This window comes from Ctenopharyngodon idella, chromosome 7 (assembly GCF_019924925.1).
Source record: "Ctenopharyngodon idella isolate HZGC_01 chromosome 7, HZGC01, whole genome shotgun sequence".
Classification (NCBI taxonomy): domain Eukaryota; kingdom Metazoa; phylum Chordata; class Actinopteri; order Cypriniformes; family Xenocyprididae; genus Ctenopharyngodon; species Ctenopharyngodon idella.
This window is the reverse complement of record NC_067226.1, coordinates 31,188,274-31,213,532: the sequence shown is the minus strand read 5'-3', so window position 1 is coordinate 31,213,532 and position 25,259 is coordinate 31,188,274. Positions and strand designations below refer to the sequence as shown.

The following is a 25,259-nucleotide window of genomic DNA, read 5'->3' as shown; positions in this document are numbered from 1 at the left end:
GATACCAGCTGCTCTTTCTCTTTCTCTTATCTCTCAGACAGCGAGTCGACACAGAAACCCTCCTCCCCTCACTCACTCGTTTTCGGTGTGGGATTGCACATAATTTTACTCATTCTTGCAGATTTTGTGCTCACACCCAAACCGTGCGCACATAAAGCCGCCTCTCAGTACTAAATTGACTTCTTTTTCACTACTTATTGCGCTTAAACAGTCAAATACACACAAAATAACGTCAAAATGCCGGTCTTGGCGAGTATTCACGTTAACACAGTCAGTTGAGAAAGAAAACGCATGTGTAACAGTATAATGGATCCGTGCGTCAGGAGTTAAAGTGACAGCAGCCTAATATACCTGCTGCCAAATTATGAGATAATATTAAAAATATCTATATGGCAGTTTTTCCCCATGGTATCGATGTCAAAATTGTGGCCAGTGAAAATGCTGAGTGGTTAGTAACTTTGGAAAACCACTAGCCACAGTGACTGGTGAGCAAAAAAGTTCAAGCCCTGGCAAAACATGCTACAAAAATAAGTATATTAAGTTTAACATTATTCAACAACAGACACACTACTGTTCAAAAGTTTGGGGTCAGTAAGATGTTTTAAAAAAAAAAAAAAAAAAAAAAGAAATTAACACTTTTATTTAGTAAAGACATTAATTTAATCAAAAAGTGACCGTAAATTTCTTTTTCAAATAAATACTTTTAACTTTCTATATTCATAAAAGAATGCTGAAACGAATGTTTCATCATGGATAATAAAAATGGTTTCTGAAGGATCATGTGACACTGAAGACTGGAGTAATGATGCTAAATATAGTATTTGGACATTTCAGAATGTCTGAACCTCAGGGGTTTTGCAAAGTCATTCATTCTGTCACTTCAGTCAATCATTTCAGCCTTTCCCTCTCATTCTGGCTCACAACATGTTGTAATGACCACACTGTGCCACTCTGCATGTAGCTATGATAGCCATCAATTACTCAAAGATTGACAACTGGACTTAAAACAGCCACCTCCAGGCCTGTCACTGCCTTTCAGTTGTTTAAAGGGACTCACAGAAAAACAGCATCTATTGCATAATGCCAACAAATGTCCACAGCAATTCATTCTGAAATTAATTCTAAAAGTCTCTCAGTTTAAAATAATGAATTTTTAAAAGCAATAATGAAGCTCATTTTAAATTCGATAAAAGCACCTGAATTCCTTTTTTAAATATTGTGAGTTATTTGCGCCTTTAAGATGTTCATTGTGATTTGGGCAGCTGTTCTAGGTGGATGAACTTCTAAATTTTGCACCTGTGAAATATTACAGGGTTTATTGGCTTTACATGGCCGAGATGTGACTGGAAATACTTGATTATAACTTTGAAAAGATTAAAGCAGTTTTCATGTCAACACATAATGTTTAAGTCTCAAAGTTTCAAAACTATTTTCTGTGGTAATCAACATTATCCCACAAATGCTGTTGATAGAACTGATGATAAACCTAAAACATCATGATGCATGTTTAGTCTTCCATTCTCACACATACACTATCGTTCAATTATGCTCACCAAAGCTGCTTTTTATTAATTAAAAATACAGTAAGAACCATATGTGAAATATTATTACAATTTAAAATAACTGAATGTAATTTATTCCTGTGAATTTTTTTTAACATCATTACTCCAGTCTTCAGTGTCACATGGTCCTTCAGAAATCATTCTAATATGCTGATTTGCTGCTCAAGATATATGTATTATCAATACTGAAAACAGTTGCGCAGCTTAATATTCATCATGCTTAGTGCATGATTTTTTTTTTTTTTTTTCAGGATTCTCTGATGAATAGAAAGTTCAAAAGAACAGCATTTATTTGAAATGGAAATCACTTTTGATCAATTTAATGCATTCTTGCTGAAGTATTAATATTGAAATATTGAACCTAAACTTTTGAACAACAGTACAATTTCACACTCTGATCCCAACTTACTGATTTGCTCCTTAATGGGGTGAAACACGTGTTTCCCTCTTTTGATTAAGACCTGGAGAGGTGGGGGTGGTGGTAATCAAAAGAAGACACGCCCCCATTGTGTCTGAGACACCGAGACTGCAGCAGCCCAACGGAGCGTGATCGCTTAAGGTGCCGTCCGTGGAGGATAAAGGCCGACAGGTGAGCTAATTAAGATCACAGTGATGTGAGCGCGAGGGGGACCAGAGGGGTGCATGGAGGTAGCATCCGTCTTAAACAACAGGCTCCGCTTTCACCTGGAGAGCAATTTGTGCCAATTACGCCACGTAGTGAAACGGAGCGATTTAACAGTCTGGAAACGGCATGGGGCTTTTTATTCTATGAGCTGTGAAACACAGAAAGACAATGAGGGGTTTTTTTTGTATCTCAAGACATTTATTTGTCGTTTAAGCTTGCTGATTAATTGATTTCTCTGAAATGGATATGAAGCAGTTTTCTACAGCAGCTCCAATTTGTGCTTTATAGAAAAATGACCAACATAGGCTCATTGCAAAAAACATTATTTTCAGACAAACTCAAAAAAATTTACTGATTTTCACAACGGTTTCCTTCTAAAATGAACATTAGAGGCAGTAAAACATTATCAACTTGTATTGCTTTTCACATAAATTAACATTACAGCCAGGGTAGATTATCGAGCAATAAATCATTTTCATGCAGTCCTTGCACAATACACAAAACACTTTTACCAATGTGCATGATTTATAAGCTAATTTGACGTTTACAACACATAAATCAGCTACATATGTATGGCTTTTCTGACATGGTAAACTTGCTCGTTAACTTACCTGGTACAGTATTGCAAACGCTCTGGTACGAGTCCCGTGAAACACCAGTAAAAGTTCAGGAGTTCAAAGACACAAGCTAAAATGGCATGGTTGCTTCAGCAAATGCATTTTTTTATATTTGTATGAATTTCAGGTGGCACATTATTTTCAAATGTGATTAACCTTTTAGCACCAATCACCGGACATTTCATTTTCAAGCTGCTGCGATACGTACAACCACCAATAGGGCTGGGCAAAAAAAAAAAGACTTTTCGATTAATCGTTTTTTAAAATGTGGCCGATTCGATATCAATTCTCAAAAGCCACGAATCAATCTTTTTTTCTGTATTTATATCCACAAACATTGAACATAATATCTGATTGACATTAATCGTATTTCTAGTCGCGAAAGCGGGGACACTGTCATTCATTCAGTGCAAAACATGGCGGATGCAGATGCGCGTTAAGCGTGAAAGATGTTCCAGACAGTTGAAGGAACGGTCACTGTCCAGATCGGGCCAGTGCTGAATGGTCACAAAAGCTTATTTGCACACATTTACAAGCCTTGCCAATTTAAATCAAAGGAGATGTGAAAGAAAACTGGCGTGTGCTGTGTGGGAAGTTTTGTGTGTACAAACAGAAATCTGCGCATCTCAGACAGCGTGCAAATAATAAAATTAATTCTCTTTCATGTCTCCTTGTGCTTAAACGGACAAATTCACACAAATTTATCTCAAAATGCCCACGTTGGCGAGTATCCTAGTAAACATGGTCGGTTATGGCTTAAGTGAACGTAAACAGCAGAGAAAGACAACGTATGTGTATCATATGTATAATGGATCCATGCAGCTCTTAAAGTGACAGCAGCCTAATATTCCCGCTGCTGTCTGCATTTTTAATGTTAATCAAACTACAAATGACAAAGAAATTACTCACTGCTCTTCACTTTTTTTGTAACTTTAATAAGCATTAACCTTTATTTGATTTGTACAGTGAAGATTAAATGCAGTGTTGTTTTACATTTGATTACTTTATTCAATTTCTGTACCTGAAAACTACTGTCAGACCTACCTGAAAAACCTTAAAAGCACTGATTATTTCATTTGTATCTTTGTTCTGTTGTATTTATTTAATTGTGCTATTGCTTGTAGTTTAATAATTTGTTCTTTAGTTAATTAATGACAGCTTACTAAGTCTTTAAAGGGGACCTATTATGCCCCTTTTCACAAGATGTAATACAAGTCTCTGGTGTCCCCAGAATGTGTCTGAAGTTTCAGCTCAAAATACCCCACAGATCATTTATTATAGCTTGTCAAATTTGCCCCTATTTGTGTGTGAGCAAAAACACGCTGTTTTTTTGTGTGTCCCTTTAAATGCAAATGAGCTGCTGCTCCCGGCCCCCTTTCCAGAAGAGGGTGGAGCTTTAACAGCAACAAAGCTGGAGAATCTCACACAGCCAAAATGACAATTGTCAGTAACGGTGTTCAGCCTTACATTGTTCAAACCAGAGTCAGACACTGATGGAGAGACTCAGGAAAAAGTTACAACTTTTAAAATGCAACAGGAAGTTTCTGAATGGTTAGTGGATAAATTTATGTAGTTGCTGTGGAGTTGATTCAACTCATCGACTAGCATGTGCAGTCATGTTAATCTTTTATGCAAATCCAGCATTGAATTGACCCGTTTGTGAAGCAGTCCGGCGTAAAATGACGGCATGGTAACAACACTCTACCACAACAACTCTTCCTCTTCTCTAAAGCAGCCCAACATGGCCTCACCCCCTTTGTTGCATGTTCCAGAGGGCAGGGTTTATGTAAACTTTGGGGTTTGTGATGTCACTAACCAGCTTGTTGTAGTCCCTACCAGCCGTTCGTTGTAGTCCTTAAAAAGTGATTTCTGTAAAAGAAAATATCTCCCTTCGCATAGAACTTTGAGCGTTGTAACTTTGCAGATGTTGTTTATGCTCAAACAGCAACATTACACACTAACTAAAGTTTAAAAGTAAAATCATAATCAAGGACCCCTTTAATAATCTTCTAAATTTATATTAGTTAGTAGTTTTAGCTGCGGTATCGAAATTGGAATCGAGAGTTGTTCAATTTCACCGGTACCTAAAATTTTGGTGTCATAACCTTATTTATTACAATACAAGGATACATGGGTCAAAAACAACAAAAACAATAACTATTTTATTAATTTATTTTAATGTGATGGGGCCAGTGAAAATTGAATCATTGAATTGAATCACAAATCGAATCGAATCAAGATCTTGTGAATCAGAATCGAACTGAATCAAATCTGAACACATGAATTGATACCCAGCCCTAACAATCAACGTAATAAAATTTTCCACATTCACACAAAACATGCCAGGAAACATGCAACATAAAATCATTTTGCAGAAATGTAGCCACTGGCATGTTTTTCCAGTGAGCCTGGGTTAAAAAAAATTACATGACGACTAGAAACTCTTCATCAATATATGTACTAGGAATAACATCTCTTGGTGTTCCTGTGGAACCAAAACACATATAAAAAGGCGTTCTAAAAGAGCTAATGGCTAAAAGCTTTATGATTGCATTATAACACGTCATAAAATCATAATAAACTGAATGCGGAGGAAGGAATGACGGCAAAATTCCAAAAGCAACACCTACGTAGGCCACAACATCCATCATGTTGCTGCCACGGCACAAGCTGTTCCGCCGACACAGTATCGCCACACAGGAACACATTTACCGATGCAAGTAAACATAGGCTGGGAACACGACCCCTTCACTATGGTGCTGTTATGCAGATAAACAATTAGAAGACCTCTCTGTTTGCGGACATAAAAAGCAGAGAGAGGCTCCATGAACCAGGGGCTCCAGATTGATTTGTTTGCACTGCGGCCATGCCGTAGACTTTAATGCAACCAAAGCTCCTGCCTCCTCTACACGGGCACCCCTCGCAACCATAAAACAACCGCATCGCAAACACCACTGAAGACTCAACCCCGTCTCTCGCAGTGCCGGCTAGGACCTGGAAGTACAGAGACGTTTTTACGAAAACCTTTATTAGGCTGAACACCCGTCATAAAACGAAATTGCAGATGTGTTCCTCAGAAACATGACATCAGCATTGAGAAAGCATTTTCTTCTTGGAGATATGTGACGATACTTAGCGCACTTATCATGCTAGAAGGACATGTATGAAAGATAAGTGCAGAAGGCCGTGTGTGTGTTCAGTTATAATGTTTGGTTAAGCTGTTCCTGATCATAAGCATTCTTTTATGAACTTCCATGAGTAATAATAAAAGCCCTGTCAGAGCAATATAGATATTTACGCAAGACAGGCAGACTCTGTTGTCTGATGCTCTGAAGATGACATATACACACACTCCCATTAAAAAGTTTGGAGTCAATAATACAATAAAAAAATAATATTTCACAATATTGCTGCATTCTTGATCAAATAAATGCAGCCTTGGTAAGCATAAGAAACTTCTTTCAAAACAAAATTAATAAAAAAAATCTTGCCCCCAAACTTTTAAATGTACATCTTGGCAAACACAACGCCAATGCTATCAAAGCTGGTTTATGCTTGGAATAAATCACATTTTTGGGTCAACTAATTTTGAATATTGGCCATAACTGAACAGACATTATGATACTGGTAATAGATATTCATACATATGTACACACTGTCCATTTTTGGGATTAACAACCATATTTAGTTTCGACATGTCTCTTATAAGTAATTATGGTGACAGTGGGCCTTTACCCGACAGTGACCAAAGTAATATCAAAGATGGTAACGCCCATGGGGCAAATTCCAATCGGAAGTGAGCATCCCTATGCCCTACTCACTCAGAAGGGCGGAGCCCTTAAAGTGGGAACTGTGTAGGGAGCAGGGCACTTGTGTGCCATTTTGAAGCTGTTTGGAACACACTTGGTGAAGGGAGAAATGAAAGACCACATCATTTAACTCATTAGCTTCACATGGAAAGTTATCACAACAAAGCTAGGCAGCAACAATAGGAATATCTTATTATTGCTGTTAATAAGATACAAATACATTTATAATGAAGTTTTAAAATATGCTTTATATGTGTGTCTGTGTGTTCCTGATTTGCTCTTAACTTTTTAAGTTAAGCATTAAACAAAGCATTAAGGACATTTCTTACCTATTAAACATTTTAAAACTTAAAAGGCACACTATGTAAGTTTTCGCCGACAGAGGTCGCATTTTCAAAACAATATCAAAGTCGAAGCTTGATGACACTAAAGGAGAGTGGAACGATGGGAGATGTCATTTTCACCATGTAGAGACGTATGGAATTGACGAATCATGTTCATGGATGAGGTAATGAATTAGATTTTGTATTGCCTGTACGTTTGACCACACTAGTTTATGTCATCGTAATGAATCTGCTGCAAGGAACGTGAAATTTAAAGGATTAGTTCACTTTTGAATGAAAATTTCCTGATAATTTACTCACCCCCATGTCATCCAATATGTTCATGTCTTTCTTTCTTCAGTCGAAAAGAAATTAAGGTTTTTGATGAAAACATTCCAGGATTATTCTCCTTATAGTGGACTTCAGTGGTCTCCAAACGATTGAAGGTCAAAATTAGTTTCAGTGCAGCTATAAAGGGCTTTAAACGATACCAGACGAGGAATAAGGGTCTTATCTAGCGAAACGATCGGTAATTTTCTTAAAAAAAAAAAAAAAAAAAAAAAAAAAAAAATACAACTGTATGTTTAACAAACACAAATGATCGCCTTGCAAGTGCTTCCACCATTCCGCTTTCCGTATTCTTCAAAATGCTTACGCTGTATGTCTTACGCCTTCCCTATTCTACTTATGGAAAAAATGTAACTGGCGCTGCGTTCGTTCCGTAAGTTGAATAGGGAGGGCGTAGGACATACAGCGTAAGCTTTTTGAAGAATACGGAAAGCGGAAACACTTGCAAGGCGATCATTTGTGTTTATAAAGCATATACATTCGTATTTTTTTTAGAAAATGACCAATTGTTTCGCTAGATAAGACCCTTATTCCTCGTCTGGTATCGTTTAAAGCCCTTTGAAGCTGCACTGAAACTGTAATTTTGACCTTCAACCGTTTGGAGACCAATGAAGTCCACTATAAGGAGAATAATCCTGGAATGTTTTCATCAAAAACCTTAATTTCTTTTCGACTGAAGAAAGAAAGACATGAACATCTTGGATGACATGGGGGTGAGTAAATTATCAGGAAAATTTTATTTGAAAGTGGACTAATCCTTTAATGCTATATTAGCCCATTAGTGATATGTGACTATTTGTCAATTGATTTGGTGGGTTAATGCTGCGCAGTTTTACGTGTTTAAAACATTCATACTAAAAGTAAATTTGAACGAACCCACAGTATTTGCAAGTAATGGCTAAATATTTACTAACACATACTGTATTTAATTTCACGGCCATAGATGTGGTCACCAGACTTGATAAAAAGCGTTACTGAAGTACAAACAAAATGCAATATAAGTATGTGTAATTTCATCAGCATAACCCACAGATTTATGTAATTACGAAGACTTGATAGTTTTTCAAGTGAATCTACCTATGCATTATCAGATGTCATGTCATATCTGTATCTTGCATTGTTTATATGTGCTATTATTGACATTCATATCTATTCAAATCATCTGTAAATGACTATTACTTGTAAAATAAACAATATATTTGCTTAACTGACTATTAAAACATGCGAGAGCGGAGTCTCTGTCAAGTCCAAGTTTGTCGTGAAGCTCTCTTCATCTCAAAAATGCCATGGCAATATTGATCCTTGTTTTATTTCTCCATTTGTCCCAAAGCCTGCTTGCCTCAGCTGATCTACGATTACGTTTTTTTGGGATTTTCTGTACTCTCCAATGAGTAATGGTGATTCATGATGACTGAACGACACAACAGCAACGTGCTCGTCGACAAGGGATGAGCCATTATTTAAAATTGGAATTTCACTGGATTTACAAATCCTTGGGAACCTTTGGGATAATGTAAGTACACAGCTGCATGAAATATATCACACTGTGGTTTTTGGATATTTTATTACAAACATTTTACATATTGTGACTTAAATATGAAATGCATGACAAAACAAAACAACTTGAATTATTCTACACGTTAACTCCAACTCTACCAACGTGTCTAGATTTAAAATGAATCGTGAGGATTTGTCACCCTGAGTCATATGACCATAAATTATTAAATTACTTCATTGAAGTGACTATCGCATGTTCCCTTCACTAACGGACTTGTGGAAAGTGCCTTCATGAAGTAAGTTACTGAAACCACACATGAAAACCCTCAACACATGGTAGACAAGCGTTTGTGACTGACAACCATATTCTGCTTCTGTGTGAACGTGGCCTTAGTTACCTTGATCCTGTGGTTACTGGTGTTTCCTGTAGCTGATAAAAACTGTGGCATTTGGCTGCTTGCCGTAGCTCAGGCTCCATGGTCTTGGACACGTCATAGTAATGACCAAACCTCATTGAGGACGCCAATGCAGTCTATAAAAAAAGAAAGAAAACATTTATGACAACACAACTATATGGATAGAAGCACAGAGAAATAATTTCATTTAAATCACTTTTAGAACGATTTTTTCCAGCTGATGAACGGTACAAACACTGACAACCAATCAGAATCCATCCTGCTTTAAAGAGCTCGAGCATTTAAAGCGGCAGACGACAGAACTGCAGAATAAACAGAACGGTATCGTCCGCTGGTGTGGACGCTAATATAGTTCTCATTATAGTTATCTTTATAGTTATCAATCTTGGTGTGAACGGGCCTGTACCCTCATTAATGAAAGTGACATTACAACCCGAATTCCAGAAATGTTGGGACGTTTTTTAAATTTGAATAAAATGAAAACTAAAACTTTCAAACCACATGAGCCAATATTTTATTCACAATAGAACATGGATAACATAAATGTTTAAACTGAGAAATTTTACAATTTTATGCACAAAATGAGCTCATTTCAAATTTGATGCCTGCTACAGGTCTTAAAATAGTTGGGACGGGGGCATGTTTACTATGGTGTAGCATCTCCTCTTCTTTTCAAAACAGTTAGAAGACGTCTGGGCATCGAAGTTATGAGTTTCTGGAGTTTTGGTGTTGGAATTTGGTACCATTCTTGCCTGATATAGATTTACAGCTGCTGAAGAGTTCGTGGTTGTCTTTCGTTTAATGATGCGGCAAATGTTCTCTATAGGTGAAAGATTCACCCGGACTCTTCTACGACGAAGCCATGCTGTTGTAATAGCTGCAGTATGTGGTTTTGCATTGTCCTGCTGAAATACACAAGGCCTTCCCTGAAATAGACGTAGTCTGGAGGGGAGCATTTGTTGCTCTAAAACCTTTATATACCTTTCAGCATTCATAGTGCCTTCCAAAACATGCAAGCTGCCCATACCGTATGCACTTATGCACCCCCATACCATCAGAGATGCTGGCTTTTGAACTGAACACTGATAACATGCTGGAAGGTCTCCCTCCTCTTTAGCCCAGAGGACACGGCGTCCGTGATTTCCAACAAGAATGTCAAATTTGGACTCGTCTGACCATAGAACACTTTTCCACTTTGAAACAGTCCATTTTAAATGAGCCTTGGCCCACAGGACATGACAGCGCTTCTGGACCATGTTCACATATGGTTTCCTTTTTGCATGATAGAGTTTTAGTTGGCATCTGCAGATGGCACGGCGGATTGTGTTTACCAACAGTGGTTTCTGGAAGTATTCCTGGGCCCATTTAGTAATGTCATTGACACAATCATGCCGATGAGTGATGCAGTGTCGTCTGAGGGCCCGAAGACCACGGGCATCCAATAAAAGTCTTCGACCTTGTCCCTTACGCACAGAGATTTCTCCAGTTTCTCTGAATCTTTTGATGATGTTATGCACTGTAGATGATGAGATTTGCAAAGCCTTTTGCAATTTGACGTTGAGGAACATTGTTTTCAAAGTATTCCACAGTTTTTTTACGCACTCTTTCACAGATTGGAGAGCCTCTGCCCATCTTTACTTCTGAGAGACTCTGCCCCTCTAAGGCATCCCTTTTATAGCTAATCATGTTACAGACCTGATATCAATTAACTTAATTAGTTGCTAGATTTTCTCCCAGCTGAATCTTTTCAAAATTTCTTGCCTTTTCAGCCATTTGTTGCCCCAGTGCCAACTTTTTTGAGACCTGTAGCAGGCATCAAATTTGAAATGAGCTTATTTAGTGGATAAAAGTGTGACATTTCTCCGTTTAAACATTTGTTATGTTATCTATGTTCTATTGTGAATTAAATACTGTCTCATGTGATTTGAAAGTCTTTTAGTTTTCATTTTATTCAACATCCCAACTTTTCCGGAATTCGGGTTGTAATTTTATACCCTCTTTACACCTATTGACAGTCATGTTTTTCCTCAATCATAATCATTTTCCCCTGATATGATTGTGAAGCGTTTTGGGTGTGTGCAATAGTACATAATAAAGTGCTATTTAAAGGCATAGTTCACCCAAAAATTATTTACTCACCCTCATGTTGTTCCAAACATGTATGAGTTTATTTCTTACACAAAAGAAGATATTTTGAAGAATGTTGGTAACCATATAGTTGATGGCACTTATTGACTTCCATAGTATTTTTTTCCTACTATGGAAGTCAACGGCTACAGTCAACTGTTTGGTTACCAACATTCTTTAAAATATAAGAATTTGTGCTCAACAGAAGAGAGAAATTTTTGAAACAACATAAGAGTGAGTAAATGATGACAGAATTTTCATTTTTGGGTGAACTATCCCTTTAACCACTCATTCATTTAACCATTGTTAAACCGTAAAAAACCCAGATGATTCGTTAAGCCATTGAGAACATAATGACTTTCTGACAAGACTGAGCTTAGAAAAACACTTGCACCCGGGCAGATGTTTTCCTGAGGTCTGGCTTTCGCTCCAGAGTTTCTAATGAGCAGTGAGGTGAGCCCCTAATCTTCTCCTGATCTGGATCAGCGACTCTTATGTGTTCCAGCACCACCTTCGGAGATTGACAGCTTGGCACTTATCCTCGTTTAGTGGGCAGGTCGGGTCGACCCCTTTAACGTTACGGGATGGGTTTTGACTGACTGAACTTTGATCTGGTGTCTCCATTGAGATCGTGAAACGAGGGGGGCACTCCATGTTTAGGATGCAAATCCCTTACTAGATTTACTGGTGCTTTGTGAAAAGGACAGAGGTATGATAAAGGTTAAGGAGGGTAAGTATCCCCTCTGAGACAGAGAGGAAGAAAGGGTGGGGGGGGAGGAGGAAAGGACGAAATAAGAAAATGAGACGAAGAGGAAAAGAGTAAAAACACGAATTCTGTGAAATTTTATTACAATTATTAGCAAACAGTTATTTTAAAATATAATGTATTCCAAGAGGAATTTTCAGCATCATTACTCCAGTCTTCAGTGTCACATGATCCTTCAGAAATCATTCTAATATGCTGATTTGATGCTCAATGTTCAGCTATTTAATTTTTTTTTTTTTTTTTTAGGACTCTTTGATGAATTGAAAGTATGTCCAATGAGAAGGAGGGGAGGGAAAAACAGGAAAGAGAGAGAGCAAAAGTTGTCAGAAAACACAAACAGAAAGAGTGAAATCTTTGGGGACTCACTGGTGTCCCCCTAATCTCCATAGCAATCTGGATTATGGGCTGGCGGGAGGGGTCTTTTCTCCAAACGGAAGAAAGAGGGGCACGGGGATGCCATGGCAAGGGCTGTGAAGGGATTTGGGGGTGCTGGAGGCTGCTGTTCTATTGTAAAAGGCTTGAGGTTGAATAGAGCCGCCATGTCCTCCTGTCTCCTCGGGTTTTAAGTCTACCTATAACCAGCTAAGCGTGAGTAATCCACCTAAACTGTGAATGAGAACAGCGAAAGCCCATTCACAGCACTGGGTGGGTAGGAATTGATATATTTATTATGGGACACTATTTTTCCCAACCCCCTCCTTTTCTTAGCCAGTATAAGTAAGTAGTTGGTCACAACCTAAAAATGAGTCACAGGCCCTGTTTACACCTGGTATTAAGATGTGTTTTGGTCGATCGGATCACAAGTGGATGAGGGAGACACATTCCCTTTTACACCTGGTGTTTTAAAGGTGCAATGTGTAAAATTTGTGAGGATCTACTGACAGAAATACAATATAATATGTATGACTATGTTTTCAGTGGTGTATAAAGACCTTACATAATGAACCGTTATGTTTTTATTAGCTTAGAACGAGCTATTTCTATCACGTACACCGTGGGTCAAACACTCTACAGAGCGCGTTTCATCACTATGTTGTTGTTCTTCTAAATCGTTCGTGTTTTTAGAGGCAGCTTACATCATTGAATACACACAAGGAAGAAGTAGTAGTAGTAGTAGTAGCCTTCTGGTTTATTAGAAGCAGAGACCGTTCTTTGTTAGAAGTAAGAAGGAACCTCATTGCTTGACTGGCTAACATACTCTCTGCTGTCTCAGACGACGACATCTTTGACTTGTGTCGGCCAGACAACCACCGTAGCTACTTTATTTTGCTTCGAAATGGAGGGGTGAGCTGCCGTTGGTTACAGTTCGCAACCTCACCGCTAGATGCAGCTAAAATTTACACACTGCACCTTTAATCTGTCTCTTTTGTCCACTTTCAACTACTTCTGTTCTGATTTCTTCGAGGGGAGGGTTTATGGGCGGGTAAATGTATGGGCTTTTTCAGATCTTCTGACCTACTGGACAAAATATGCTCACACAATTTACATATGAACACGCACAGATGACGGAAAAACATACGGAGAGCAGCAGCTTTTGTTTCTGCTCTGACAGCCGCAAGACCGGCCGAACACTGTGAGTGTGTGTTAGAAATCAGGAATGGTGAGAGAACATTGTGCTTGGTATGTTTTTCATCTTCAAAACAAACTTGGGTCTTCAGCCGACAACGTTTAAATCTCGTCTGGCTAGCGTTCTTCCTATAATGTTTACGCATTAGGTCAGTAGATGGAGAGTAGATGTCTTTTGTGGCTGTTCGAACACAATGTGTTTTCAACTACCTCTGGTGGTCGAAAGTGGACAAGCGCAAAACGTTTTACACCCCGTTTACACCTGTATTTAGTGTCGTCCACTTGTGATCCGATCATCAGGTTCATACAAGTTTTGATAGGGTTGCAGAAAGCAGGGATAAAAACAATGCTAAATGCAAACAGGAAAATGCAACTAATTGAACCATAAAATCTTGCATGGGTAGGACAGTAAAGTAAAGAGGCTTGTCAATTTTTAAAAGGAAAGACAAGACAAAATTCTTCACATTGCTTTGGTTGTTGATGTCGAAAGTTGAGTGTCCAATCAAACTATATGGTATTTTGGCATAAAAGCTAGACAAATAAGACCAAAGCTAACATGGACAGGTTGTGTGACATGCACTCATTCTCAAAAAACATTAACAAAACTATGCAAAGCAAAACAAACTAGACTTCTTTAAATCTAAATTCACTAGCAATGAAGATTAACAATGTGCCAAGCACAATGAGTGTGTACAGTGACAATGTGAAATTTATATACACCATAAATACTTTTGCTACATTGCAGGTTGCCACTCATTGTCTAATGTAAACCTGGGTTTCTTAAAGGGTTAGTTCACACAAAAATGAATTTTCTGTCATTAATTACTCACCCTCATGTCGTTTCACACCCATAAGACCTTCGTTCATCTTTAGAACACAAATTAAGATATCTGAAATCTTAAAGGTTCTCCTACGCTGTTTACGCCATAGGAGAATGGCAGGGTAGAGAAGAAATTGTTGAATAAAGTCGTTAGTTTTGTTTTGTCGCACAAAAATTCTTGTCGCTTCATAACATGAACTACTTTAAAGATGTTTTTACTAATTTCTGGACCTTGAATTTGGTAATTACGTTGATTTCTACGGGGGATAAAAAAAACGTCACGGATTTCATCAAAAATATCTTAATTTGTGTTCTGAAGATGAACAAAGGTCTTGTGGGTGTGGAACGACATGAGGACGAGTAATTAATGACAGAATTTTCATTTTTGGGCGAACTAACCCTTGAAGCAAAACCAGTTGAGAACCCCTACTTTATAAACAGGGCTATCAATTTAAAACATACTTTTAGCAAATGCCATCTTATATGAATGTGTGAGGGTGATTTTTCAGTGTTTTACTGAATAAAAGTACTTCCCAACAGATGGTCTTTTACCTGGACTCTGGGTTGGTTCTGGTAGCGCCAGGCGATTTTCATTGTGTCTGGACTCTCTGGGTCGCTTGGTTGAGGTTGACCCTCACCGATTTTCAGGCTGGCAACATCATCCACAATCGGAGAAGGGAGTTCCTATTTCAGAATACATAAAATATATAAAAAAACAACATTAAAGTCACAACGAAATCAAAATAGACAATTCTTCTTTTTTTTTTTTATGGAATATTGCAGTATTTATTATTAATGATTTGTCCCTGCACATCATTTTTTTTTTAAAATTAATATGTCTTTGTAATCTTTAATCAAAATAAAAATAAAAAAAAAAAACCCCCGCAGCGACATCTCTTCTCTAATGAGGGCGGGGCAACCTGTCACTCACATGAGTTCAACCAATAGCAAGCCACGACCATCCAACCATCCAATCAAGTCCTGTCCTGCACTTTTTTTCCTATTTTTTTTTCCTATGAAATGTGCATATATTTTAGACACTGAAGAAAATGAAAATGAAATTAAAAAAATGAAAATTATGAAATAATGTCAATGAATCATTTTTTGCATCCACTAGAGCGACTATTTTACGGTTGACAAATGCAATCTGAATATGGCAAGACATCTTACTAAAAGCTATAGAGAGGCAATTAAAACTGGAACATTTTCACATTAAACGAATTGCTACATATTTTTATCTTTGACAAATCAAATATTTTGCCTATATCTTCTGTTTGTGTGGGTATAGTTCTTTCTAGATCTTTACATTGTATCTAGATAGACTAAAGCTACAGTCTTGGCCAGAGCTCGCTTGTGAAAAGGGAAATAAATGTCAAGTGACCCGTTTTAACAAGGCCAAAAGTATGAACAAACACATCAAAATAGTGCAGGCACTTCAGAAGCTGTTGTTTAAACAACAGGGTTGACACTGTCGTTAATGCCAAAAAATGCCAAAATGAGGGTGGGGGAACTGTCTCCCTTAGGGGACAATTCATACAGACCATGCAATAACAAAAAACAGAGACTGTTTCACAAATAACAGCTCAACGCAGGAACAGTCTGAAGGGCAACAACAGGCCCTCATTAAGCTTGTGTTGACTGGGGGCCAATCAGGGGCCAGCGAGAGAGGAACTCCTGTCCACTGTCATTAAGGTGAGACTCGTTAGCGCTGTTAACACAGGTAACTCCCTGAGCTCCCACACAAAAACATTCATGTATCAGTCTAGGAACGCTTAGATGGGGAAGGAGAAGAGGGAGAAAACACTGGCTATGTTTGGAATTGAATCTTAGTGAACTGCCTAAAGCACACTGTGAACTAGACATTGAGAACAGCCTAGCACGCTTTTTTTAAGGCAGTACATGAAACAGTATGCATTAGACAACCATTTAAATTTTAAACAGTTGCATTCTACAGTGACATACACATAATAAGACTATGTGGCAACCAATAAAATAAAAATTAAATAAAGGTCTGATAAAATAATAAAGCAAGAAAAGATGCAAATAATGTCAAAATAAGATAAAAAAAAAAAAATAAAAATAAAAAGTGTGATCAAATAATGACGCAAGAAAAGATGTGAATTAAATCAAAATAAAAAATAAATAAAAACGTCTGATCAATGAATCAAGAAAAGATGTGAATGGTGTCAAAATAAAATAATTATTAAATTAAATTAAATGTGTGATCAAATAATGAAGCAAGAAAAGATGTGAATTATATCAAATTAAAATAAATTAATTAAAAATAAAATAAAAATGTCTGATCAATGAATCAAGAAAAGATGTGAATGATGTCAAAATAAAATAATACTAAAATAAAATAAAATGTGTGACCATATAAAGAAGCAAGAGATGTGAATATCAAAATAAATGAATTAAAAATATAATAAAATAATAAAGATGTCTGATCAATGAATCAAGAAAAGATGTGAACGATGTCAACTGAATGATCAACAAATGAAGCAATAAAAGATGCAAGTGATGCCATATAAATAAATAAATAAATAAATAAATAAAAATGTCTAAATCAAACAATGAAGCAAAAAAGATGTTAAAATAAAATAATCTGATAAAATAATTAAGTAAGAAAATATGTGAATAATGTTAAAATAAAATAAAAATGTTTGATCAAATGAAGCAATAAAAGATGCAAATGAGGTCAGAATAAAGTAATAAACAAATAAATAAATAAATGCCTGATCAAAGAAATGTTAAATGTATAATTTGATATGCAAGCTCAATCTGCATGAATTGTGGGATAGATTTGGAATGTGCAAAGAACATTTAGTAATGTTCAATCATATTCTATACTTCTTATTCCAAAACACACCCAAAAACAAAAGTATACAACACAGAGAGGCAGCAGTTTCAAAGTGACCATAGACCAAAAGTAGATAAATTAGAGTATGGCGGAGTCATAATAATACATACAGACACTGTGTCAGGTTCAGTCAAACTATTCCCGACCGATGCTGAGAATAATATCTTTCTCAGATTTCTCAAGGTTTATTGTTTTGAGGGCCAGGTACTGGTTATATAAGGAGAATACGGTTGTAAATAATGTATTTTGATGTACTTAGAGTTCACAGAACCAAAAAACGTGACTAAAGTGTCAAACGGGCCGTGTGTGAACACATGATTTGATTCGATTCTTACCTGCATGATCTCATCAGGGTGATCTCGGGCGGATGCCAGGAAGAGTTCATGTCCGCACACAACACCCTCCGCCAGGAAGTACTTGAGCAGCATGCGGGAGTAGCTGTCATAGCGGTCCTCCTCTGTGAAGAAAAATCACCATCAATGCCACATACATCAACCCAAACTGTACCAAAACACACAGCGGTGAGACTCTTGACGCACCTAATGACAAAAGAACGGCCAGAGAGACAATATCCCAACATGGAGAACAAAAACAACACTAACCTTAGTTGAAATAATAGAACACCTGTTTATTCTGGTTGCTAGTGATGCCAAATACACTAGCCGCTTTATCATGGGGTGTCTGACAACAGGATCAGAAGCCAGTATTCGTAATGGATTTAATGGTCAGCAGCTACATCATACATGAATACTGATATATTTCTGTTATAAAACAGCACTGAGGAAAAGAGAAGGGAACACCTGTCTTGATCCATCTACCAGCTCTTCAGCACTATACTTTGTCCCATGAAACCTCCATCAGATACAGTTATACAGACACACATTTAGATACAAGTTCTTCTGAGATAAACATTTTCATAACTGCAGACGTGTTACATTTTCTTGGTGAGAAGAAAATTTTAGTGGCCAAAAATGCCATTGCTATTACTGTCTTTGCATTTACATTATTATTAGTACCCTGAAAGCACCAAGGAGGTCTAAAATAGAAATGTATTTGTTAGCATTTCCAATTTCTTCCAGTTGCAGTTGATTGGCAGGCAAATAATCAAACTCTCTCATCTAAAATATCTATTCTGCCTCACTCTCAACTGAATCATTGTGAAGTCTGATTCATTTTAGCAAGCTGGTTTGTTTGGACGGTTCAAAATTATTCAGTGGGGTTTTATGTAAATATCTTTTTCATAGAAATGCAATATACTGTACAATATAGTATTATATTACAAAATGGACAATATAAAATAAAATACAAGAATGTTTGGAAACATTACTATTTTTAATGTTTTTGAAAGAAGATTTATTTACACCTCCAATACATTTATTTGATCAAAAATACATAAAAACTGTAATATTGTGAAATATTATTACAATTTAAAATAATGGTTTTCTATTTTAATATACTTTATAAAACTCTATAAAAATACAATTTATTTCTATGATGAAAAAATTGTCAGCATCATTACTCCAGTCTTCTGTGTCACATGATTCTTCAGAAATCATTCTAATATGCTGATTTATTGTTGGAAAGTGTTGTGCTGCTTCATATATTTTTATAACCTGTGATACTTTTTTCAGGATTTTTTGATGAATAAAAAGTTAAAAAAGAACAGCATTTATTTAAAATAGAAATCGTTTTTTTAAAAATATACACTACCGTTCAAAAGTTTGGGGTCAGCAGTTTTTTTTTTTTTTTAAAGAAATTAATACTTTTATTCAGCATGGATGTATTAAATTGATAAAAAGTGATTGTAAAGACCAAAATATTTTTATTCTATTTTGAATAAATGCTGATCTTTTTAACTTTTTATTCATCAATGAATCCTGAAAAAAGTATCAGAGGTTATAAAAATATATGAAGCAGCACAACTGTTTCCAACATTGATAATAAATCATCATATTAAAATGATTTCCGAAGGATCATGTGACACTGAAGACTGGAGTAATGATGCTGACAATTCAGCTTTGATCACAGAAATAAATTATATTTTAAAGTATATTAAAATAGAAAACCATTATTTTAAATTGTAATAATATTTCACAATATTACTGTTTTTACTGTATTTTTTTATTTTTAAAAAAAATGCAGTCTTCATGAGCATAAGAGACTTCTTTCAAAAGCATTAAAAATAGTAATGTTTCCAAACTTTTGACCGATACTGTATGTGTATATATAATAGAAAAAATATCTAGAAAATATTATATTATATATATATAATATTTTCTAGATATTTTTTCTATTATATATATACACAGAACAACATTTTATAGTCAAACTGAAAAAAAATGATTTTATGTAAATTACATAAATGTTATCTGATAGTTAAACTACCATTCAAATGTTTGGGGTCTGTAAGATTTAATGTTTTTAAAGAATTCTATTATGCTCAGCAAGACTGGATTTATTTGATCAAAATGCAGTAAAACCAGTAATATAACGAAATAGTATTAAAATTACAAATTAAAATAAACTTTTTTATTTAAATATATTGTAAAATGTAATTTATTCCTGTGATATCAAATTTTCAGCATCATTACTCCAGTCTTCAGTGTCACATGATCCTTCAGAAATCATTCTAATACACTGATTTATAATTATTATTAATAATGTTAAAACAACTTAATATTTTTGTAAGAACAGTGAAACCTTTTTTTTTTTTTCCCTCAGGATTCTGAATGAATAGAAAGGAAAAAAGAACTGCATTTATTCAAAATTGTTACAAAAAAATGTAAATCTTTACTGTCCTATTTGATCAACAATGTATTCTTGCTGAATAAAAGTAATAATATATTATTATTTAATTACTGTCCCCGCACCTTTGATCAACTGTTTTTTTTTTCTATGTAAATTAAATCAGCTTCCTTATTGGTTTAGGGCTGACACAACAAAACAAAACAAAAAACCAATTATATATATATATATATATTATATTATATTATATATATATTACAACCAATGTGGAAAAATGGTTTTGAGCATAGGTGACTGGTCAACAATTTTTAGCGTTAATCAAGCATTAATCAATGGTCCACTCAGAAACACTGACAGTCTGCTTCATCTTCTCCAACACACACTGACAGTTTCACCCTTGCATTCTCTCTGACAAACAGCCTCAAACCCACACAGGTCTAAAGCCTCTGAAGGATTCCTCCAACAGCAGGAGAGAACGAGGGGTTTCCTGTCCTCTTCCTGACTCTGCCTACTAACCGGGATGCCTCTCATATTCCATCACCAACGGAAGAAAAAAAAAAATTCCTCAGCTCTTCAATTTGTCATCGGAAGAACTCCCCTCTCCCTTATTGATGTGTTTCTAGGTCAGCAGGCCTTTGTGGCTTTCAGCGGCCCCGACAAAGACTCCCAGATGGGCCCACTCGAGATGGGGCCTATTGTGGTGGTGTTTCTATGGCGCCTTACAAATGAAACCTGCGGGTGCTATTAGCCTAGCGGGGGTGTTTCGGGGGCAGGATGGGATATGTTGGGGGTGCATATCTCCACTGTAGAGGCACATATCAGTCACTCAAGAGGTGGGGCATCTAGAGACTTCCTATCTTTTCTGATGCAGAGAGAGGCGGTCTGTTTTGGTGAAAGAATAATGTAAGTCGTGTGTAGGGCAGTAGAAGTCTGTGAGTGCAGCGAGTGTGAGTCAGTCGCTCAAAGCTGCAGGGGAAATTTGGGTCAACACTTCTGCCCTCCTGCTTCCATATGTTTGCCGTCTGAGTCCCACTGATTCACAGTGGAACCGGTAGCACAAATCTAATTTGAATGCGCAACCTCTGGGGACACATCTAACATCTATTTCTTACTTTAATTACTGTTGCATCAAATAATAACAGCGAAATTTTCAACTCTACATAAACAGCTTACAATTTTGACCCTAATCTTAAAGGTGAAGTCTGTATATTTTAGGGTTGCAAAATTCAGGGAAGTTGGAAACTTTCCATGAAAATTAATGGGAATATATGGGAATTAATCGGAATGAACCGGAAATTTGCTAAATTGCATGTTAGCCTATAACAGGGAACTTAAATGTAGTTAGGAAAAAACATTTTGCAGCAACAACTTAGTTAAAGGGCACCTATTATGCAAAATTCACTTTTACATGGTGTTTGGCTATAAATGTGTGTTGGCAGTGTGTGTACACAACCACCCTATAGTGTTAAAAATCCAACCATTCCTTTTTTTTTAATCCCCATAAATCATAAGCAGTGTCTCAGAACAAGCCGTTTCCAGATCCCTGGCAATGTGACGTCACATTAGCCACAGGCCCCGCCCACGAATGTTGACAGACACTGCCGTTTTAACATAGAACCGCCCTGAGTGAGTTCACAGCCAGTTGTACAGTCCGCCATTTCTGCACTGACGAGAATGTCTCCCAAGCGTTTTAGGTGTTCTGTAGCTGAATGGATTAATCCACATAGCTCTCTCTATTTACTCCCGAAATCTGAGCCGCTGAAGACGAGGTGGATTAATTTTGTGTTCGAAGAAAATGCTCCCTCAACTCTACCGAAATTCGTTTATGTCTGTGTGAATCATTTCACACCGGACTGCTTTGTGAACGAATGTCAATACAAAGGGACAATACAAAACAGAGGTTGTGCTAAAAATTTGTTACTCAAGGATAGATCAATAAACTGTTCGTGATCCTGCTTACAGTCTCCAGAGTGATACTGGATATGGCAGTAATGAAAGTGAGAGCACTTTATTACAGTTCATCGGAGTTGATTTACGGATATAAAGTTTACCAGTTTATTAAGCACCACCCGACAAGGCATAAGGTCTTTATATATTTGTTTACTGTTAGTTGTAACGAGTGTTTCTGTGAACTTCGCTATGTATGTTGATGATAATGCAAGGGATTATGGATAATATTTTAATGCACACTTGCACTGTTTTATTAAGCTCTTACAGTGATTTTCTAGAGTGAAAACAGATGCTTCATCTTTTGTATGAGGTACAATAAACATCATAAAACTCATCTGGAAAGTTTTGGCCATCATTTGGACGGGGTCCGGTACAACAGGCTTGTACTAATATAGTGGAAGAAGACAATATAAGTTATAACCATAATTGAACTAAACTATACCTGTTCTATCTTCATGCAGCAAATATTCGCAGTTTCTGACATTATAGTGCATCCTGACTGACTCCTGACACCAGAGAATCAGCTCTTGAAGCTCCGTCCTTTTAGGCAGAGCGCAGCGGCTCATTTGCATTTAAAGGGCACACACTGAAACGGTGCGTTTTTGCTCAACCACAAAAAGTGGCAATTTTAACATGCTATAAAAAAAATTTTGAGCTAAAACTTGACATACACACTCTGGGGACATCAAAGACTTATTTTACATCTTGTAAAATGGGGCATAATAGGTCCCCTTTAATAGTACCAGATTTATTGCAAATTCATAGGGAATATGTTTATTTTATTCAACATTCATGCTTTTTTGTTGTTCAATGAAAGAATCGAAAAACATTTTTTAAGTATGTTTGCAAGCATGTCTTCTTATGACCAAACAAAATGTTTTTATTTATGTTTATGTTTGTATATGATACAATTTTTATATAAGTGATCCCAAATTTCCAATTAATTCCCATAAAATTTCCAACTTGGAATATTTACAAAATTCCCTAGCTTAACTTCCCATGGAAAGTTTCTGGAAAATTTCAGGAAATGTTTCACCCCTTTGCAAGTCTAGTATATTTCAATATTAAAATAGTATAATATGCATTTTGAGACAGTAATAACTAAGGCATTCGTACACATACACATTATTTTTTCTTATTTCTGCATCCCAACCAGTCCAACACAGCAACACTGGGTAAATCAATTATGTAAATTTGGGGCGGAACTATCTATTTAACCAACCAATGGCAGGTCAGAGGCGTGTTCAGATTAAAGTATTTTTTACAATTTCATTTGGTGCAACTTGTAATGCAAAAACTACACACTTCACCTTTAGGTTAATAACATCTGAAGAAAAGGAAATGAAATAAACTTCTTTAACATAATTTGTAGTATAATAGATAAAGCTACATCATACCATTTAAGCAGATCATTTCCTTCTATTATACATCATCTCTCTCACACAACAGTTGTATCTTTCATGTGGGTCACATGCCGGGGACATAAGTGACCTAGACAGGACTCGATTGGTCATGGTCCTTTATGATCTATCTACTTCCAATGAAGTGAAAACAGGACAAAAGAATGCAAAGAATACAAATTAGGATGTAAAGATATAAGATCCTCATGAATATATGTTTTTAGAATAATAAGGCACATCAAAAGAATTAATTATTCAAATAAAATCTATATTACGGTCACATACTAGAGTGCAAAGCAAATAGTGGCAACTTTCTTAACCTTACGTCAAAATAAATAAATACATAATACTGATAAGGAGCAACAGAAAGACTGTCAAATTTGAATCTGTCAAACTACTTTAAACTGTTAAAGTCATGATGAATTACAATTCTTATTTTTTTATTGAATATTGCTGTGTTTATTATAAATGATTTGTCCGTGCACATCATTATTTTTTAAATTCATGTGCCCTCATAATCTTTAATCAAAATAACTCCCCCTTCCTCTTCTCTGATGATGAGGGCGGGGAACCTGTCACTCACATGAGATCCACCAATCCACAACCATCCAATCAATTCCCAAAGGACAAAATCAAGCCCCGCCCTACATTTTTTCTTGTTCAAGAAGGTGGGATATACGTCACAATAGGGAGGGGAAAAAATCACAACTCCTGTTTCATGCTGACTTTAACACTGCAGAATCTCAAAACAACAACAACTACAACAAAAACCAATAGTCTGTAATCAGAGGTACTGTATCATCACATCTAATGCACTATCAACCAACTGTATAGCTATTTGCACTTTTTGTTAGATTTCATTGGCTTTGTACTGTACTCTGCAACATGAAAAGACTCATCTACATCTAATGAAAACATTTTTTTAATAAAAATAAACATGCAAAGCAGTGGCTTAAACAACGTGACATGACAAATACTTTGCTTCATTGCTTACCTACAAGTATTAGAGTTCCAACTGCCAGACCACCACCTATGGAAAAAAAGTGTATATTTCTGAATTAACTAAACAAATATTGTTTTTATCTCCATAACTTAATCAGAAAGGCTCAAGTACACCTACATTGAAAGAAATGTTTTCTTTTGGATATTATACCAGCTAGTATTTAGCATTATTACACACACAAACACATATATCCACACATACGTTATTACATTATATTACATTACATTACATTATATTATATTACATTATATTATATTACAGAACACATAACCCTTTTTTTTCTTGTTCTATCCTGTTTCCATTTTTTATACATGCCAAGATAAGGCTATCGTTATCGGATCAATATCTTACAACTTACAATACAAAAACATTTCATATAATGCAAGAATTATACCTTTAATGAAGTGAAAATATATTTTGATTGATGAGATTACGGCATTTCTCAGTATACTGCAAACATTACAAGTGTGACAGTGGTGCAAACAAAAGTCTAATAATGCTGAATTATTTTTGGATTTATTAAAAAAATATGAAGAAGATAGAGAAGCATATGAAATATAAATATAGTACACATCCACTTGACAGTGAGCTTCAACCGAGTGAATTATACTAACCAATCACGTAGTCAAGCGAGCTGACGCCAGATGACAGTAAGAGTTGTCCATTCTGTACAGACGGTCTGGTACCAGGGATAGAAACTAGTTTGCTGCGGGTTTTTTTCTGAAAACTAGTTGTGTTGCCTATGCTGGTGGATCCAGCCATGCATCTAACGGGAGCCGCCATGTTCTTCTGTTGACAGTAACGCCGATGACTCCACAGCCAATC

At 36.2% G+C, this 25,259-nt stretch overlaps 1 protein-coding gene across 2 annotated transcripts in view; it reads right to left on the bottom strand.

The window, feature by feature from the left end:
- elp4 (elongator acetyltransferase complex subunit 4) overlaps positions 1-25,252 on the bottom strand; it is an 89,019-nt gene extending 63,767 nt beyond the window's left edge. For both annotated transcript variants that reach the window (XM_051900625.1, XM_051900627.1), the window contains exons 1-5: positions 25,049-25,252; positions 24,426-24,461; positions 17,672-17,793; positions 15,029-15,160; positions 9,180-9,313 (exon numbers count right to left, since the gene is read on the bottom strand). In XM_051900625.1, the coding sequence (XP_051756585.1) occupies positions 9,180-9,313; positions 15,029-15,160; positions 17,672-17,793; positions 24,426-24,461; positions 25,049-25,217 (593 nt within the window). In that variant the 5' untranslated portion in view covers positions 25,218-25,252. The remainder of the gene's footprint in view (positions 1-9,179; positions 9,314-15,028; positions 15,161-17,671; positions 17,794-24,425; positions 24,462-25,048) is intronic.
- Positions 25,253-25,259: the final 7 nt, after the last annotated feature.